We start from the raw sequence: 21,271 nt of genomic DNA on the forward strand, positions 1-21,271 counted from the left end.
CTGAGGGTATACTAAGGCCTGATTCTCAGGGCTGCTTAATAAGAGTTCACTGAGCAGATGCAGCAAAGTCCAGAGCAGATGTTCAACTTTAGTATTTGGGTATTTGCTGGTGGAGAGAGGGCTTAGTCATTTATACAACCCATAGATGGAAAGTGAGAAATCTAGTTTAAAGGGTATGAGAAGTGTGGGGTTGATGTGTTGGTTAATTATATCAGTTGGGGGGCATAGGACCTTGTGCAATGCCCATGAGGGATACCTTCACATGCTATGTCCCCACAGGCACTATAATTCCACAAGGCTTGTTAGGAGCCTGATAAGCATAGATGTACTTACAATGGGTGGACATATTTCAAATTAGGAAAGCCCCAGAAAATTCAGGACCTGGGGTCCTTTGTGTGTGTTGGTACCCCTAAGGGGACCGCAACGTGTTGATGGATCAGGTTTTCGTAGCCTTCAGCTCCTTGGACCTTCCTCAGATCTGAAAACCCCTGCAAACATCTCATTGTGCCATGGTATTCCTTGAGACCAGGCCTTCCACCAAAGGGGATCCCTAATACCTGCTGAGAGTGGTCATGAGAAGGAAACTGGGCCCCAAGTCCTTTGTCTGAGGATGGCTTTCTGCTGTCTAGAACCAGCATTGTCAGTTGCAGAGACCCAGAAGGACCCCTGAAGTTAGTCCTCAATCAATCGCTAATGGGCAGTAGTATATACATACTCCAGCTCCCTTTCTGCTGGATGAGACCACCCTGATGTGAGACCACCCACTGTCCTCAAGAACCTTTTAAGATGGAGCCAAAGTTACCATCAGGAGCCTTTGCTTGAAACTAGAATTGTCTGACCTCCTCCTCTGCTGTGCCACTATTGGTTTCTCTGCCTGATAACCCATTTTCAGAAAAGTCTTTAGCTCTGGGCCTGTTTCTGGGGAACCTGAGCCATGATGCCTCCCAACCTTCCTGCTTGACACCCCGCTTTCACCATTTGAGGTTGATGGTTCTGCCTATGGGTTATTCCTGGAGCCACAGCATCTCCCAGATGGCCCCCACCTGGATGTAAATTCTGCAGAGAAGGAATGATGCCCTTTTGCTATCCACTCCATCCTCTGAGCTTGGGACAGGCTCTGGCATACATGAGTTATTGAATGAATGATTGCTCTTCCCTCTCCATCTTCCTCTTTGTAACTTCCTGTTCATTTCCTTCTACACCAGGGGTAAATCAGGACACAGAAGGGGTGGAGTTCCAACCAGTCCACTAGAACCCTGGCTGGACATGATGGGGAAGTAGCTGACATTGTCGCAACCACTAAAAAAAGTACTGCTCAAGATTTTTCAATTATTCACCACCAAAAAACACCAGTGTGGCTATACATCCAGAATGCAGCTGTTTGCTCTAAATCACAGTTAAGTTCTCACTGAGCAGAAGAGGGTGACTTTAAACATGGTCCTCCAATGATTAATTTATAAACTGCTTCTACTGAAAGGGAAGAGACCAACTTGGCTTTACCTTGGGCAGGCCGTGAAAGGCTGAGTGGACCATGCTGATACAGGTGCTGATGACTCAGTGCAAATTCTAGAGGCACAGACTTGGTTTTTTTTTCCCCTAAATTATATTCCAAGTGATCTTGCAGAGCAAATCCTCTGATGTAACTTTGAATTTAGTATCTTCTTGGAAAAAATAAAAATAATTTTTAAAAGATACACAGAGTGTCTATAGTTATATGGTAGCAGCTGGTGTGGTATATCTTGAAATAGTCATTGTGCTAAGGTCCTGATTTACTTTGTCAGTTGTCTGAAGCCTGTATTGTACTAGATTCTTCAGTGACCTCAAAAGTCATTTAGGGTTAACTAACAAGACAAATGAGAGAAGTGCCATGAAGAATGAAGTTCTTCTTAAGAGTTGTCACCAAGTTTCCTATAGCCCTGGTTAGTTTTAGTATTTGTGTTTTAAGTTTGATTTTTCATCTTTTAAAAATATTTTTAGAGTACTTATTACATAGCAGCAGGTCTACAATGGGGAAGAAAAACCACAATGTGCTAGTTTAGGATACATCAAGTTTAGGATACACTCAGAAGATACACTCACTTTATTTTATATTTTAAAGTATATTTTATTGATTATGCTATCACAGTTGTTTCATTTTTTCCCTTTATTTCCATCCACCTTGCAACCTCTGACCACACATGTTCTTCCCCCACCCCTTATTTAGTTCATGTCCATGGGTCATACATATAAGTTCCTTGGCTTCTCCATTTCCTGTACTCTTCTTAACCTCCCCATGCCTATTTTGTACCTACCATTTATGCTTCTTATTCCCTGTACCATTTCCCCCAGTCTACCCCTTCCCGCGGTCTCTGATAACCCTCCATGTGATCTCTATTTCTGTGATTCTGTTTCTGTTCTAGTTGTTTCTTAGTTTGTTTTTTTAGATTCAGTTGTTGATAGTTGTGAGCTTGTTGTGATTTCACTGTTCATAGTTTTGATCTTCTTCTTTTTCTTAGATAAGTTCCTTTAACATTTCATATAATAAGGGCTTGGTGATGATAAACCCCTTTAACTTGACATTATCTGGGAAGCACTTTATCTGACCTTCCATTCCAAATGACAGCTTTGCTGGATAAAGTAATCTTGGATGTGGCTTCCTGCATTTCATGCCTTTGAATACTTCTTTCCAGCCCTTTCTTGCCTGTAAAGTTTCTTTGGAGAAATCATCTGATAGTCTTATGGGAACCCCTTTGTAGATAACTCTCTTCTTTTCTCTTGCTGCTTTTCAGATTCTCTCCTTATCTTTAATCTTGGGTAATGTGATTATGATGTGCCTTGGGGATTATGTGTGTCCTTGGGTCCAACTTCTTTGGGATTCTCTGAGCTTCCTGGACTTCCTGGAAATCTATTTTCTTTTGCCAGAATGGAAAAGTTCGCCTTCATTATTTTTTCAAATAAGGTTTCAGTCTCTTGCTCTTCCTCTTCTCCTTCTGGCACCTTATGATTTGGATGTTGGAATGTTTAAAGTTGTCCTGGAGGTTCCTAAGCGTCTCCTCCTTTTTTTGAATTCCTGTTTCTTCATTCTGTTCTGGTTGAATGTTTTTTTTCTTCCTTCTGCTCCAAATTGTTGATTTGAGTCCTGGTTTCCTTCTCTTCACTCTTGGTTCCCTGTATATTTTGTTTTATTTCACTTTGCATAGCCTTTACTTTTGCCTCTATTTTGTGACCATTCTCAACCATTTCTGTGAGCATCCTGATTACTAGTGTTTTGAATTCTGCATCTGATAGGATGACTATCCTTCATCGCTTAGTTCTATTTTTGGAGTTTTGATCTGCTCTTCCATTTGGGCCATGTTTCTTTGGGCATGCCTGTTATGTAGTAAGGGGCAGAGCCTTAGGTATTCACCAGGGCAGGGAAACCCATGTTGTTGTGTTGTGGCACTGCATGTTGGAGAGGGGTCAGAGAGGGAACAATGCTACTTGCTTAGCTCTAGCTGGCTTTCAGTCACTTCCCTCACTACCCACAAGCAAATTGGACCCTTCTGGTGCTAATTCCTGGGTGGATGGGTTTGTGTACATTCTAGGACTCTGTGGGTCTCCCCTACAAACTCTTCTCTGAGGCTGGGAGTTTCTCCTTCTACCACAACCCCCACGAGTTTTTATAGCCAGAAGTTTTGGGGCTTTAGTCCCCTAGGCTGGAACCCTGGGTTATGTGGTCTGTCTTGCTCCCCAGTTGTTGCTCCTAGTTTATCCTCATGAAAATGTGAGACTGTCAGCTTCAGCCTTGCCTCACATCCTCTCTGCCTCTCAGGTTGTGTATCTCCATCCCTCCTACCATTCCAGATGAATGTTTCTTCTTTAACTCCTTGCTTGTCAGGCTTCCATACAGTTCCATTTTCTGGCATTTCTGGTTATTTTTGTTTTTATATTTGTTGTTATTATTTTGGTTGTGTGATGGGGGAAGTGTATGTGCCTATGCCTCCATCTTGGCCGACAATCAATATAAATTAGTGAGCTGTGGCACACTTTGAGAAGAGCTGCTCTACAAATACTGTGTCTAATATTCACCAGGAAAGATTCTGTTGAATGGATGGATAGGTGGGCTCAAGAATTTAGACCAAACTTTAGGGTCAGATATAGCCCCTCTCCAGTATGTGGGTAGAGGAGTAATTACACACAAGCCTTCTGCAAAACAAGGCCATATTTTCTCCTCCATTCTCCTTATGGTTCAACCTCTCACCCACTCACACACTTCCAGCCCCCATACATCCCTCTCTTCCCTTTTCCCAAACAGTTTTTTTCCAATCAGAAAAAAAAACCCAAAGACTCAGATGAGAAATAAGTTTAATTTTTTTGTGAATTGATTTGCAAGCTGTATATGTCTAAAATATGCTTATTTCTGTAACCAGAATAATGACTGCATAAAATTTAATCCAGGGAATAACATTTGAGTTTTCACTTTGACAACATGAATGTCAAGGCCTGATTTACCAGGATTTGTTTATTCCTTTTTGTACTCATGCTGAGAAACAAAACTGGGTGTCATATTCTTTTTCTTAGGGCAATACCGAAACCTAAGTTCTTCCTCTTTCTAAGAAGAAGCTGCTCCCTCCCTTTTTATTTTTTTCCTCTGAGTAGAGGAAATTAACATAGCCAAGATTTTTTTTTAAAAAAGGAAAAAAAAGGTGGTCATCTCTGTGCTCCTATTGAAGTGTCTGAAGCTCCCCAAGCCCTAGGCACGCCTCTGCCATTTCCTGATGTCACACTATTTTTGTCTTTGAATAGCTTATTGACACAATTGCTTCGGAGATCGGAGAACTGAAACAGGAGATGGTGCAGACAGATGTCAGCCTGGAAAATGGCCTGGAACTCACTGAAGCCCACAGGTGACAGAGGCGATTAGGTACTGGGTGCGAGATGGGAGCTAAGTGAACCCTATTAGCTTTGAGGACTGCCATTTCCGTGGCTCCTCAAGTTTGGGAACTGGGACTGTGGTGGCCACTCCAGATCAAACTCTGGAGGAGGTGGGAGTGGCCCAGGAACCAGTTGTCTGCTTGGTTATTTTAATCACTTTGAAGGCACTTGAACTTTATACCCTCTCAATTCCTCCTGGCACCAGAACCCGGAAACCTAAAGTTCTATCTACCATATCCACCTACAAACAGTGATGGAAACAATAACGCAGCTGGATCCTCCGTGTGCAAAGTAGAACTCAGTGTAGCCCGTGTCAGTCTCCAGAAGGTTTAAAGGGGAACTCTAAGAGGATGGACTCATTTTGCATTCTCAGGTCAGAAAACCCCTAGCATTTACCGTAGCCATTAGCCTGAAGTACATCCTAGAGTGTTGGAAATTGGATATGATTGTAAATGATTAAGAAAGGGGAGGCAAATATTGTACTATTGTGCAGTAGTCAGGGTGGGGGTGGCAGGTTGGAGGAGCTTATCAAAACCTCATCCAGCTCTTGGATGGTGTAATTCATTGTTTGCAAAACAACATAATATACTGACTGCTAAACAACATGGACACTTGGTGCTCAAGAGGCCAAATTTGTTATCAGTGTGCCCCTTTTCCCAGGAAATGGGGTTGAGGCTGTCTGTGCAATGTAAGTGTGAGATTCCTGGAGTGGGTTTTGCTTGTAGGTCATGAGGCAGGCAGGAAGAGTCCTGCAAAAGCAGGCAAACCAGCTGGGGCTGTTGTCCAGGCATATTTCAACCTGGCCAGACTTGTTCCCTGCCATAGACTGAGGAAAGAACAAGCAATCCCAAGGAGGCACTTGGCAGCTGTAAGGTGGTGCTTTAACTCCTATGTCTCTAGAGGAACTGTATTCTCCCTTAGCTATCAAAATTCTGCCTTACAGTTCCTTCTCTACAAAATGACAGGGGTAGACCTGATGGTCCCCAAGAAACTTGCAGTAGCACCAGGGAATTCTATGATTCCCTTTTACTTCATATGAATGGCTTGAACTGGTTATTTTTCCCCATAACCTAGACAAATGCATGGTGATTTCTGATTAAAGACTGTGCTCCTATTGAAGTATCCACCTCACATTCAGAGTAGTTCCAAACTCTGTGGAACTTTAGCCAGGAGATTCTCTTTACCCTTAGCATTACTAAGCTAAAAATAAATTGGGAGTCCAAGATGGTGACAAAAGAGTAAAGAAGAGAGCTTTAGTAACACTGACTTCCCCCACATCCAGGAAATACAACACTGCAAAGGGGACCCCAAACTCTCCAGAGGTCCAAGCTCTCCGTTTACCCCTCTAGAGTAATCTCAGTCTCTAACTGCAGTGGGTATTGAGGTGGGTGAGCTGGGCCATCATTTAATGTTTAACATCTCTTTTATTCCTTTTCTTTTTAAATTGGAGAATGGAACTTTATTTTTTCAGATCAATATGTCACTCATTCTTGAATGCTATATTGCTTAACACTGAATTTATGGAATTTCAGAGGCATTTTACTTGGTACTTTTTCAATGGGAAAGACAGAGAAAAGGCAAGATTGTCTTCATTTAACAATGTATATGGTTTTTACAACATGCCAGTCTCTGTTCTAAGAGCACTGCAGCTGCCAACTCATTCAATCTCCTAACTACACTATGAGGCAAAGCTCTGGCATGCCCCTCATTTTACTTATGTGGGACCTGTATGATGTGGTAAAAAGTCTTGCTAATAAGGCTCTGGCTTCTGTGCTGGGGTCTTTTGCTGATTTTTAGAAGTATGGAGAGGTGACTTCATTAATCATTGCTCCATTTTGCCCAATGCTGTCATGAGGGCCAGATAACAGAGAAGTAGGGGAAGGAGGACTTAGCATTCTTTTCACAATGAAAGCAGAGCAGAACTGTGAGTGGCTGCAGGGAAACAGCAGGTCCTACTGGCACAGAGCAGCCCAGAGCCAGGAGGAGAGCAGGCAGGAGAGGAGCAGAGCTGCCTCAAGTTGAAAACACCAGAGAGAGAAGAAGCAGTCAGCCCCTGGGGACCTCAGCTGGGCACATTTCTGGTGGCTGCACAGATGCCTTGAAGTGGCCACCTTTTGTGGCCCCATCTTCAGTGGGGCTGTGAGCTGTGATATGGCTTCTCCCACCCCACCCACAGTCACCAGGATATGTCTGTGGCTGCCCAGTTTGTTGAACACTGGAGTAAGTGTCACAGTGGTGCCCTAGGTTAGAAATCATTATTCCCAACCAGCATTAGTTTTTGGTTGCTTGTGGGGGAACCTTTGCGAGCAAGTCCCCCCATCTGCCATGGATGGAAATAAAACTACGAAAATATGATCTGCTTGAGGAGGAGAGGTGGTCAATCTCTCAGAGGAGAAGGACCAAGAGACCCTTCCTCAATGGCTTTTATTAGGGTTGTAATACACAAGAGTACAGGTAAAGCTCATTAATCAATGTCAGGCAGCAAAGATCAAACAATAGATAACATTTCAAAGAAATCTGAGGGCTTAATCTGAGTCAGTGTCTGTCAGGTAAGGGGGTTGCAGAAACTTTGCAACCCCAGAACCTGCTCTAGCGGGCAGAGGACTTCACCACCCTCTCCATCTTAGGTTTTTAGGCTCAAGTGGATGAGAGCCAGAAAACACTTCTCCCAGACGGAAATAGGGACTCAAGCTATGTCAAAATAACTGGAGGGTGAGGGTCCATTACTCCCTCTTTGATGCAGCCTCCTGAGTCCTTCCTTGAGGGCCTCCCAAGTGATCATGTCTGGTTAGATTGACCCCCCTCTGAGGGGTCATACCCATCATTGACTAACTGACCATGCATTGGGGACAGAGATGAATGAAGCAGCGCTGCTGCCAGGGAGATAAGCTTTGTCTCCTTAGTGGCTCACAGTCCGAAAGTTGTTCACTCAGCCTTATCCAAGAGGAGTGTGTACAACTCCCGAAACCGGGCAGAGCAGTTCCCAACAGTTGCTCTGTCGTGGTTGATGTTAAGATGACCTTGAGATCTGAAACCTTCTCTTGTGTCATGGACCCCTTCTCAGAATAATATTTTAAATGTATAAAATAAAATATGTAGGAGGACATGGGGGAAACAGTGATAGTGAAATACAATGATTAGAATGTAAAAATGTGTGATTTCATAGCACAGGTACTTCGTTATTAACACATCAAGTAATGAGGTCTTGCAATAGGTCAAGAAACTGACATCCTCTGAAAGCAGAGAAGAAAATGAAAAATACTTCAGCACCAATAATGGAAACATCTAGAGTTTTGGTTGGTGACAAAGTTTCTTCAGCTGCTGAAGAAACTAAGATTTTTTTGCCTGCATTTAAAATGGGAATAAGTGAACTTCAAAACCAGGTTAGGGAAAGTGCAGGTATCACTTTTATCCATCCAATAGTCTGTTCCCACTTTGCATCATCTGACACGGTGGATCCACCTCCCTTCCTGGGACATTCGCCTGGCTTGGCTTGGCTTGGCTTGGCTTGGCTTGGCTTGGCTTGGCTTGGCTTGGCTTGGCTTGGCTTCGCTTCGCTTCCCTTCGCTTTGCTTATGGGATGCCATGATCCCTGCTTTCCTCTCACCTCACCAGCTGCTGCTTCTAGGCTCCTTCACCTCCTACCCCTGGATCACCCAGAGCTCCATCCTTGAGTCTCTTCACAACTCCCTTCTTTCCACCACAAACCTTGGACAAGATACTTAAAAAAATCTCAGTGCCTCAGTGTCCACATGAATAAAATGAGGATGATGATAGAGTTTCTAGGAAGATTGAGTGCATAGCTATGAAGGACTTCACAACATGCTGGCACAAGGTAAAGACAACACATCATTTACATTGTTTAGTAAACATCGTTTACTAAAAAAGATCTATATATAAATTTCCTAGGTAATTCCATCCAGTCTTGTGGCATTAATACCATCTGTGTATTGATGATGCCCAGCTTACAGCCCTAGGCTGGTCCTCTCTTTGAATCCCGATGTTGACTTCTAGCTGCCCGCTCAGCCTGACCTTTAGTGTCTCAAATTTAAAAGAACAAGACTGAACTTCTAGTTTCCCTTCACAAACCTGCCTCTTCCCTGGTGTTTCCTATCCCAATAACCACTCCTCCAAGTGCTTGGGCCCACAGTCATCCCTGATGCCTCCGCTTCTTTCATAACTGTCCTCCTGTTCATCTCTAAGTCCTGGCATCTCTACTTTCACATTAGATCCAGGATTGGACCACTTCTCACCAGCACCACTGTAGTATACACCCTGTCTCTGCTTTCACCTGTTCTACCTTCTCTAAGCAGTATAGAGAATGATCTGAGTTAGGTTAATTTCAATCCAAGTCAAAGCCCATTAGTAGTGTTTAATAGAAAACCAAAATCATCCATGGTCTTCAAGACCCTACAGGATATGACTCCTCATATCCTCTCACCAACTCTTCTTTTGCAATCTCTACTCCTTCATCACTCTGCTTCACCACCTTCTCGCTGAGCAGGCTGCCACCTCCCTCCCAGCCTTTGTACTTGCTGTTTCCTCTGCCTGGAGTGTACTTCCTCCAGGAAGCATTGGCTCTTGGACCTCCCTTCTTTCTGTCACCTTAGCTGGCTTTCTTTTTCTTTACGTAACTTGTAGAGATCTGGCACATATTCACTTGCTTAATTGTGCATTTTCTGCCTAACAGCACTAGATGGTTGTTGTAGACCACTCTGCCTAGTTTTAGGAATTATATCTCTACCCCTTGTGGCTAAGGGTGAGAGACGGCCTTCGGAATGCAAGCCACAGGAGCCAGAGCTTGTCTCTGGTAGCAAACGCTGCCTCAATTCCTCTCCCTGCCCCCAAAGCTTGGTCGGAAGTCAATGATGGGTAAGACCCCCTCACAGCAGGGGGCAACCTGAGCCAGACTTGATCACTTGAGAGGCCTTCATGGAAGGACTCAGGGGGCTGCAACAGAGAGCAATGGACTCTTGCTCCCCAGCTTTGACAAACCCCGAGTCCCCATGTCCTCTGGGAGAACAGCTTCCTGGCTGTAATCCCCTTAAGCCTGAATACCTTTTGGGGAGAGGCGCAGCACCTTGCCTTGCCAGAGCATGTCCTGGGGAAAAATCTGGCATCACAAAGACTTGCTGATAAACCTGGGAAATTTTCTGTGCTAAGAGTGCTTTCATTCATATGATAAGGGTCCAAGAGGAAGTGAGTATGTCTCCCAAAGTTTCTGCAACTCTCTTCCTGACAGACACTGACTCAGACTCTGAAGCCCTCAGATCTCTTTGAAATGTTATCTACTGTTTGTTCCTTGCCGCCCTGTATTCCTGTGTATTACAACCCAATAAAAGGCTATGGAAGAGGGTGCTTGGGGCCTTTTTCTCCTCAGATAAACTGGCCACTGCTGGCCTTTGTCTCCCCTGAGAAACTGGCCACAGCCCACTCCTCCCATCCCCAAGCAGATCTCATCATCTCTTGGCCATATTTATTCACTCACGAGTGTCCGTGGCACCGAGGGAACTCAAGAGAGAAGTCGCCCCCACAGATGGTAAGCCTTATGACAGCAAGTCTGTGTTTGATACTGTTTTCTTTTTCAGTACCTAGAATAGTGTTTGTCATGTAGCATCCATCCACTCAATAAATATTTGTTGAATGGATAAATAAAAGATGCCAGCCTTTTGAAGATTCTAAAAGTATTCAAGTATCAGAAGCCTTTTGTAGAAATCAGATATCACCCTCATAAAGCAATTAGGGGACCCCAGATGGTACATAAAAAATAAAAAGTTGAAAGTGTATGGTAGACCTTAAGCTTCCTCCATAGAAAAGAAGAGGGACCAGAAACACTTTTTCCTACACTCAAGCCATGCTTCTTCATCAGTCCAGATATGACAAAAGAGGAAAATAATTGTTTTGCAGGCTAACACTGCATACAACACAGATACTGTGTAAGAAGACAAAATTCTAGATGATTTTTTATCAGTGACACAAACTTGCTTCCTAATGATCTCATAAATACACTCTCCAAACTCTTCAGAAAAGTAAAAGTGAGTATAAGTCAACAAAGAATAGTCACTTTGTATTTTATGTTTAAAGAAGAAAGGATAGAAAGGCATAATAAGAAGTGCTATTGAATTCTGTTTCTGAAATCACTGAAGTGGAGAACATATATTTCTTAAATATGGGAAACTGTATTGGATGCAGGTGTATTCTGAGTTTAAAAGAATTTAAATTCCAAACATAACTGTATCAGATTTAGGCACATATATTTCTTAGTTATGGTGCAGCTAATGGCCTTGGTCAAATCAATTCATGACATGGCAAATATTTTTGCATATAAGTACTGAACAAAGTAAACCAAAAGAATCTAAAAAATAGGGAGAAATTCATTGGCAGGGTTTTTTCTTTTTTTGCTATAAGTTTATGATCTAAGATTCATAAGTAGATATGTAAATAATAAAAGTACATATGTATTTATACTTTTATCATAATTTCTAGATTATTTTCTCTTTTCATCTCTTCCCCCCAAGGAATATTTTCTATAATTTTATAGTTTCCATGAACATGAGCCAGTGAACTAGCTGCCAGCTCAGAATTCCCATGACTTTAGCCTGGAACTTAGACATGTTAAAATTGGAATATGATGCTCTATTAATACTGAAGAGACATTACTGCTGAGTCCTGCAGCACTGAGATAAGTATCTGAATCACAACATAGAAGTGCCTGTCTTATTCCTTCATGCTATCAAGGCATTGAAATGATATACACCAAGGCAAAGAAATAAGATAGCAAGCAAACAATCAAAAGTGCTTCTATCTGAGGGGGTGGGTTCATGGTAATATTTATTTTTATTTTTTGCATTCCACAATACACATGTTCTACTGTGGCAATCAAAAAAAGAAATCTTACATGTTCTTTTATTTTTTAATATATTTTATTAATTATGCTATTACAGTTGTCCCATTTCCCCCCTTTACTCCCCTCCATCCTGCACACCCCCTCCCACCCATATTTCCCCTGCTTTAGTTCATGCTCATGGGTCATACATAGAAGTTCTTTGGTTTCTGCATTTCCTATAGTATTCTTACCCTTCCCCTGTCTATTTTCTGCCTACCATCTATGCTATTTATTCTCTGTGCAAGAAGGGGCTAGAAAGAAGTATTCCAAGTCATAAAAGGCAAAGACCTACATCCAAGATTACATGTTCTTTTAAAAATCTTCCCTAATGTAACAGGTATCACCAATCAAGACAGACCACACAGCTATTTGGGGCATTTTCGATCTTGTGACTGGCCTCATTCTTCAAGGTTAATGAGTCTCATATTTCCAAAAACTACTTCCTACCTGAAATTGTCTGCTTCCTCACTAATGTCCCCAGGGTACCTAGTATATTCCTCTATTATGTCCTCATTCCATTATATATTTGTTTAAAATTCTCTCTCCTTTAGGTTTCACTATCTAGATATTTTTAGCAAATAGTGCCCACTCAATAATTATTTTCTTTTTTTAATGTTGGGACATTTTTATTGAAGTAATAATTCCCACTGGCATCATTCCAGGGTTCTATACCTAATCTCAAATCTGATTCATAATTGGAAACATTTACAAATACTTTAGATGATTTCCTGAATATATTATGATATCTCCTATAACAGTATAACTCCAATTCAAGCAAGACTTTTCCAAGTATATTTTATTGATTATGCTGTTACAGTTATCCCATTTTTCTCCCCTTTATCCCCTTTACCTGGTACCCCCATTCCTTCCAGCATTCCACTCCCCCGTTAGTTTATGTCCATTGGTTGTACATATAAGTTCTGTGGCTTCTCCATTTCCTATACTATTCTTAAACTCCCCCTATCTTGCACCTACCACTTACGCTTCTTATTCCCTGCATCTTTTCTCCATTCTCTCCCTTCCCCGATCCCACTGATACCCCTCCATGTGATCTCCATTTCTGTGATTCAGTTCCTGTTCTAGTTGTTTCTTAGTTTGTTTTTATTTTGTTTTGTTTATTTGTTCAGTTGTTGAGAGTATTGAGTTTGTTGTCATTCTACTGTTCACAGTTTTGATCTTTTTTTCTTAAAAAAAATCCCTTTAACATTTCATATAAGAAAGGGTTGGTGATGATGAACTTCTTTAACTTGACCTTATCTGGGAAGTAATTTATCTGCCCTTCCATTCTAAACGATACTGTTGCTAGATGGAGTAATCTTGAATGGAGATCCTTGCTTTTCATGACTTGGAATATTTCTTTCCTTTCTTTCCAGCCCTTTGTTGCCTGTAAGGTTTCTTTGGAGAAATCATCTGAGTGTCTTATGGGAACTCCTTTGTAGATAACTCTCTTCTTTGCTCTTGTTGCTTTTAAGATTCTCCTTTTATCTTTAACCTTTCTCACTTTAATTATGGTGTGGCTCTCTTTGGGTCCAACTTGTTTGGGACTCTCTGAACTTCCTGCACTTGTATGTCTATTTCCTTCGCCAGATTGGGGAAGTTTTCTTTCATTATTTTTTCAAATAAGTTTTCAGTTTCTTGCTCTTCCTCTTCTTCTTCTGGCACCCCTGTGATTCAGATATTGGAATGTTTAAAGCTGTCCTGGAGGTTTCTAAGCCTCTCCTCATTTTTTTGAATTCTCATTTCTTCATTCTGTTCTGGCTGAATGTTTATTTCTTCCTCTTATTCTAAATCATTGATTTGAGTCCTGGTTCAACAAATATTTTCTTTTAGTTGAACTTAATTGTTGCTACATATTTAACAGTTTGAGCAAAGAGTTAGTCAGTCTCATAGAACTCCTTGGAACCTTATTCCAAATACTCCTGGTGGCTTGAAATCAGGAAACACCTTAAATTAAGCTAGTAATTACAGAACATCTTCGACAGGCAAGATAGGAAAAATTTGTATTGCAAAACTATTTTTGCCACATGACCTCCTTTAATTATGACCACCATTCCCCCACAAAGTGCCCACCTTACCTGCCTCCACTGAAGGAAAGAGTAGCTGTGTTTATGGTAGTTCTGTGTTTCAGATGAATGGATTTTCAGCTGCCTTTCAGAACACAATCTCAACCCAAATTAAAGAGCTTCTCTATTCTCTTTCCCATAAGATATTATTTGAGAAAGAATGTGAACAGGCAGGCACTGACAAATATTCAAGAATTATGGAAATGTAAATTTACAATTCATAGAAATAGATCATGTGTAAGAAGAATCCGTAAACTTTGATCAGACACCAAATACTTTTTTTCAAGGGGTCTAAGATACTGGAAAATATACCTAATATTTTATAGCAAATTATCGTGAGCCTCCCGTGTTATGGTGAACCAGACTGCAGCTCACAGAAAAGGAGAAAAACAAACTTTTCTGACACCTGTGACTGTTCTAAGAGAGTGGCCTGGTTTCAGATGTTGTGGGACCCTTGGATTTGCTCTAAGTCCTGAACCAGTGGCCTGTTAGCTTGTTGGCTTATATCTTTGTCTGGGTATATATCCTTTCAATGTCTTTCTGTGCATTTAAATGGTAGATCACACATTAATTCATTGACTTAAAGGGTGGTTTTGACCATCCTGGAAATGCACAATGTATCCTAGGCTGGCTCCCCTAGGAACACACAATTTTCACAGTGGCATACTCTGTAGTTGGATATATTTTATCCTTTATAGACCCTTGCCTTGTGCTGTGGTGGTAGTTGATTAAGCCATGAAACATCTTCTTGGTTAGAATGTAGTACTGATTAAATCCAGCTATAAAATAATACCAGTGTAACCTAAAGCATTTAAAGACAAGAACTGCAAATCCACGAAATGCTTGCCTTTCTGTGAAGTCTGGTGAGTGCCTCTGTTTACACTCAAAGGCCAAGACTTAGAGTTGCCTGGCTCCTTCTGCTCCTGTTTTCAGCTCTAGGGATACCCAGAACAACAGAATCTTTGTTTCATTTCTCAGTTTTATATGAATGAATGAAGCCCCCTGCCAGCATTTGGCTTCATATCTGCCCTTTTCATCTTTAGCTGAAGAGTCCACAAGAGGAAGGTCATAGGCAAAAACACTACCAAATCTTCCTCCTCTTGCAAAAATGGCAGTGCCTCCTCCCCAGAGGCAGACACTCATTTTTGTTCCCACTTTTCTATTGTTCTCTCCTCCTATCCCCCAGTAGAGAGAACTTAAAAATTACAAATCCTCCTGTGACATGTTTCTAGAAATCTTTTTGAGAAAGTTGAGGCCTCTTCCCTCAGAATGCAGCAGCCCTTAGCCACACAGGAATAAAGTCTGTGGCACAAAATATGTTAGTTGTTTTCCTTTGGGAATTTAAGGGTAGAAAAAAGGCCCTGAGGAATTAACATATCTACTTGTCTGTGGTGTAGGTAAACTGCACAAGTCAGCAAATTGGTCCCAAGCCCAGTTCTATTAATTTCTTACATTTTGATCTCAAATAAGTAGATAAACTGGATGGGCTCCAATATCTCTCACAAATTAGGTAAATAGGCCATGATTCTTACAAGAATATTCCCTCCCCAAGGCCTCTGCCCATTACTTTTCCCATGGTGGGTGGTGGGTAAGTTTCCTCAACTATAAAGCAAGAAACTAGCTAGTGCCTCCTGTGTAGCCAGAATAATTTGGCCTTCCCTTCTTCTCCTGACTTAAATATTACAGAGTAGGCATTTAATTCAGCCTCACAAATTTTAAGGAAGTTTTTTAATGACTAAGTGTGTTAAGAAATCACTGGACATCAACTACTAGGTATTTTTTTAAATTGAAGGCCTTTCTGGGAAACCTTTGTTTGCTATGTGTGTAAGTGTGTTTAACAAAAATTGGAATTGGTCCTTGTGCCAGAGGTTTTTATCAGATGGATCTCTCTCAGTATGAGTTGTTGTTTTCTCTGTCTCTCTACATAAAGAGGCCTCTTCTACTAATACATTTTCAGAAACCATTGATCACAGACCCGTCCTCTCTTCCCCCAGTTCTGGGAGGCCCCTGATTCATCTTCTACCAAGCCTGGAATCTTTGCCACTGCTGGGTGTTTGGGGTGTGTTTACTTTCCTCTTATACCAACAAGGACTAACTGGTCCAAGACTCCAACTTCTGTCTGGTCCTTAATTCTTAAGACGATCCCTGCAATGGTCAATTGTAGCTAGGATCCTGGACCCTACGCAGTGCCACGTCCAGGGCTGCACCTTCTCGCCATGGCAGTAGGTAGAGGCAAGGTCATATGAAAAGGCTTTGTTAGACTAGTTTTTATGTCCTAAAATTGGAACGTATTACCTTACTTTTTTTTGAATTTCTAAAAATTATGAGACAATTAAAGAGATTCTGGAAACTACTAAACAGAATTTTTATTTACAGTTCCCAAGACAGTCCAGGCTCTTACAATCAGTTCTTTTCAGATTTTGTTTGTGTTAGTATCAGATTCCCTTTTTTCCTTTTTTTTCAGTAAGAATCTATCTTCTGACACAGGAAACTGAGACTAAATAACATGTAGTAGCAGATCAAGGCCTCACAGTTATGGAGAATCAACTGAGGCCTCCAAATACTCTTTCCACTAATACTGGGGTTGACTGGATGGAATCTATGACATGCCTTACAAAAGTGAGCATTTTGATATAAATGCATTTACATGCCAAAGAAATGGGTAGTTTTGACTCCAGTTAAATGACGCCTGGTTGATAACTGACAGCTACAGCCACCCTTGATGTGGTTTGAGGTTCCCATGTTGGGATTCTCCATACCTCACTCAGGTACCTGCCTTAACCAAAGGCAGCTTTCCTACCAATACTATTTACCCCTGCCTTTTTCTGTGTTCAGCCAGCTAGTGGGATGAGTTCTTTTGTTGGAACCTAAATCTCATTACCAGTGTTGGAATAAGGCCCTCTGTAGTTGGGGACCTTGAATGGAGCACTTACCAGCAATGTCCTGTGTCGCTGCACATAGAGTTACAGTTCTAGGCTAAGACTCAGCATTGACTTTTGTAGCCAGACCACACCTTGCTAGTTGGTGAGAAGTTGGAGGGTTTGTGCATAAAGGAAATTCATGAGTAATGAGGAAGGAGCTGCTAAAAGTTTGGATTTGTTGTTCTGGAAGGATTTGGGTTGCTTTCTTTTCTCACCCCAGGCTTTAAGATGGCTGAAGGCCAGGAGGTTCTTGGTAGCTGTGGTGATTTTTGCCACCCATTTCCTGATAAACAGACACAAGAACACTTTGTCTCCTGAGACTGAAACTGAGCAGCTGGATTCAATTGTTGGGGCCTGGCTGAGGAAAGGCCTAAATCAGAGGTTATGTGTGGGAGTAAGAGGGGCAGAAAGAAGCTAAGGGAGAGATCCAGTGCCCACCACATTTCTCATTGTCCACTGAGCTTCTTTCTTCCCTTCCTCACTCTCAGGCAATAAACCTGTTGTCTGCATATCACCTCTTACGAAGTCTCTGCTCATCCCTAAAGCAGTCATTTTATCAATGCCTGTCCTGGGCTAGGCTTGTGCATGGCCCGGGAGTGAGGTCAGGCTAGTCAGAGAGAGAAAATATATAATGCCTCATAAAATGGGGTAAGTGCTGAGGAGCAAGTTATTGCAATGGACACTCGAGAATAACTTGAGCATAATAACAGGCAAGAGGGGGCTGAGCAATGGCAAATAGATACATTTTTCAAAGTCAATCTTCCCCCTTGAGTTTAAGAGAGAGCATTGTAAATAATACAGGAGAGGTTTGTAATCAGAGAGGTTTGTAAATTAATAGAGAAAAAATATCATGTTCTAATCCAAATTGTCTCACACAAAATTTCCTCTGTTGTGTTATAATTTTTCTTTTATTCATGTACCATCTTTATATTCGCTTGTTTTCTTTAAATTGACTCACCTTTTACATTTATTTTAAAAAGTAAGTTTAGTAAGCCACTCATGATAAGACAAACACTGTGTGATTCCCCTTATAAGAGGTACTTAGAGTAGTCAAAATCATAGAGACAGAAACTAGAACGGTGGTTGCCTGGAATGTGGGAAGGAGGGAGTGGGAAGTTATTGTTTAATAGTTATGAGTTTCAGTTTTACAAGAGGAAACAGTTCTGAGGATGAATGATGGTGATGGTTGTACAATAATATGATTATATGTGGTGACCCCAAACTGTATATTTAACAATGATTAAGATGGAAATTTTTATGTTGTATAATATTTTACCACAATAAAAAAAACAAATGGGGAAGAAAGTAAACAGTATCTCCACCATGCACTGAATATATGTAACTATTAAAATAAGTACTGGACATTAAAATTAAAACCATTCCTTCATGTACTGCTTTGGTATATGCAGCATTCTTTGAGAAATGCTGTCAATTTTTAATACCTTTGAGAAGTGATAAAATGCTAGAATTAATCTACGCTACCTCACCAAACAGAGCTTTGTTGGTTTTTTTTTTTTTAGTTCTTTGCTTTGTAGCAGGCCTGCAGCTCTTTATGTTAAGGAGACAGGCAGTGTAATTAATATTAAGCTATAATTAGGTCCTAGGCAAAAGCAACTTGGAACCTTCAGCTCTGCTTTTGTTGTATATTCTTGTTTTATTGATGCAGCTAGCATTCTATTGATAATAAGTGAATCAGTGTGTCTTGAGTCACTCTAGGACTGTTTATATATTAGGTACTTACTGTGTAAAAAGGAAAAAACTATTAGTTTTCTTAAAAGTCTGAATGGTTCTTGAGGGACATTTAGGAAAATAGCACTTGGGCTGAAGAATACTGAATCTTTCCTAAGGGTTATCAGGGAACACTTTGTTGGAAATCCTAGGAAGGTAAGACTTGGGTGGACCCTGCCACTCACTCCTTCAAATTTCATATCTAAGGCATCCCTTGTGGGTTACTGAGTCCCACATCCAATGCTGAGATTGGCCTGGAAGGAGCAGGCAGCATGAGCAGGGATCCCTTCCCAAGAAGATAATTCCCTTCCAGACTTTTGTAAAACCTGATATCAGAGACCAGGGGTAGTGCCTGGAGCAGCATGTGGGAAGCAGGGATGGAGATAAAGGCCAAAAGCCAAGTGTATTGTAGAAGGTTATGATATTCTGCCCTCCAACCAGTTCTGATGACTCAGTCAGCCAACAACCTCCAGGTGAGTCAGTTTACAGAGCCCATTAATTAATTCTGCAAGTAGAAACAAAACAGAGTACTTAGAGAAAATATGAAGGTACATCTCAAATGTACCAAGTTCCAAGGCAGAGGGGATCATGTTTGTGCTAAGGCACATGCACTAACATGTGCGCACATGGAGGGAGCCTGAGAACATGGAGCGAATTTCAGGGGAGTGTTACTTGATCCAAGTCACCTTCTACCTGATTTAATTCACAGAAGACTTGCCATTCATTATTTGAGAGGTTTTCAGAAGTTGTTAATTAACTACACAAATCTCTTTTCTTAATTGAACTATGATCTAACAGTCTACTATGGAAAGGAAAATTCTTAGTACCCTTCAAGTATTTAATTGAAAAGATTTTATCCCTCAAAAATAATCAAAACATACCTTATGGATCTGGGTACAGATCGTCTATTTAAAATATATCACTGTTCAGCTTAATGAAGTTTTAACTCACACAGAGAAGGTTTGGGAGGCTTTTAGTTTCTTGTGTGTGTGCTTGTTTGTCCCCGAGTCCTACCTCAGAGCACAGCGCCCTCCAGAGGGCTGCGCCAGTGCTCAGGCCCATCCGTCAGAGGACCGTGCACCACCCTTGTTGACAGCAATAACTTGGCATTTTCCCTTATGTCTTAGTCCTCTTAAACTTTATTTTTGCTATTCTACAAAATAGGATTCTTATATTCTTACACATATTATCCATATATTATATTTTTATAGAGAGGAGGTTGTTGACTGTATTTACTGCATCAGTACTTTTTTTCCACAGAAGCAATCTCACATCAAACTTTTATGTATTTTATGTATTACTTTGTTAATTGTCATTAACTTGAAAAAAAAGACTGCACTGTACAGTCAAAGTACACATCTCTACTGTGCTGCTTGGGAAGAGTGGGTGATGTACTAGGAAGAACAAGGCAGCTTCTCTGAGTGTCCTGGTCACCAGAAGCTGCATTAGTAGATGGTGCCATGCTCTGAAATTCTGGATTAAGATAAGAAAGAGCATCATTTGGAAATGGGTGCAAGTTACTGGTTTCTCTGAGATGAATCTAATTCTGTGAAATTTGATGAAACCTGACCTAGTGTCTTTCTGCCTGTCTTACATTAGAAGACACATTGTGCAATCACTTATTCTTGCACCTGCCTAAGCTACTAACACCAGCCCTGGGAATGAAGGGAATGCAGCCAAATGAAAGGGCCACTCTCATCCCACATTCTGAAGAGACTAATATTGGGTGAGGCCAGAATGTAGCTGGTGCTGGCAAACCCTGCCCCCCGAGTGGGTATAATATGCTTCAGAGTCATGAGGCCAGGGGTGGTTGGAATGGGGGCAGAGAAAGTATAGTTTTTCATTGTTTGCTCTCTGCCCCCAGAGGCACCTTACATTTGTGGGGAAGATTTCAAACAATACAAACATCACAGAAAAGTTGCAGTAAAACTACGGTTCACTTAAATTCACCAGTTGTTCAAATTTTGCCACATTTTCTTTACCTCTATACTTTTGCCTTTATTTTAAAAAGGCAAAGGGGGTGGAGGACTGAGTATATTTAACACTTACTTTGCAACATTTTCATACTTTGCCCCTAAATTCTTCAGTATGCATTTCTTAAGAACAGAAATATTTTCCTATATAACCATATTAAAATTATCATATGCAGGAAAATAAACATCAATGCAATATTTTCTAATATATATTCTTATTTTTATATCCCTAATTGTCCTTCGTAACTGTTACTCCATATGTGCATACAATATAGTAATATTGTCCTTATTACTCCTTTATTATTGTCTTTATAATAGTGTCTTTCCTCTTATTTATAATCCCACAGCCTTTTAAAAAAATAATGATATTGACATTTTGAAGAGTTCAGGTCAGTGGTTTTGCAGAAAGTCTCTGAAACTGGGTTTGTTTGATTGTTTCCTCTTGTGTCAATTCAGCTTGAACACCTTTTGGGAGAGGAAAACTACCCAGGTAGTATGATAGCCTTTGTTTCCAGACCCAGCTTTGAATGCTCAGTAGTTGCCTGCCCAAAGATAACTTTGAGATGACTTTACGAGAACAAGCTTTATAATGCGAGCTGGCAAGCAGGGATGAACTGGGGGTTGTTCCCAGAGCAGTGTGTCCCTGAACAAAGCATCTAATCCATCTTTTTAAAAAAGATTGTATTTATTTATTTATTTTTAGAAAGAGGGGAAAGGAGGGAGAAAGAGAGGGAGAGAAACATCCGTGTGCAGTTGTCTCTTGCATGGCCCCTCCTGGGGACCTGGCCCACAACCCAGGCATGTGCC

General features: G+C 41.1%; 1 protein-coding gene across 10 annotated transcripts in view; it reads left to right on the plus strand.

Annotated features, from left to right (window-relative positions):
* RIN2 (Ras and Rab interactor 2) overlaps window positions 1–21,271 on the plus strand; it is a 254,705-nt gene that overhangs the window by 189,309 nt on the left and 44,125 nt on the right. For 7 of the 10 annotated variants that reach the window (XM_053670953.1, XM_053670951.1, XM_053670952.1 and 4 more), the window contains one exon: window positions 4,765–4,865. The exons of 1 other annotated variant lie outside the window; for it this stretch is intronic. In XM_053670953.1, coding sequence (XP_053526928.1) covers window positions 4,765–4,865 — 101 coding nt within the window. Of the gene's footprint in view, window positions 1–4,764; window positions 4,883–5,098; window positions 5,267–21,271 lie in introns of those variants that run through there. 2 more of the 10 variants (XM_037132792.2, XM_037132793.2) reach the window with 2 other exon arrangements.

Source organism: Artibeus jamaicensis, unplaced genomic scaffold (assembly GCF_021234435.1).
Source record: "Artibeus jamaicensis isolate MK-2021 breed Jamaican fruit bat unplaced genomic scaffold, CSHL_Jam_final contig_65, whole genome shotgun sequence".
Classification (NCBI taxonomy): Eukaryota; Metazoa; Chordata; class Mammalia; order Chiroptera; family Phyllostomidae; genus Artibeus; species Artibeus jamaicensis.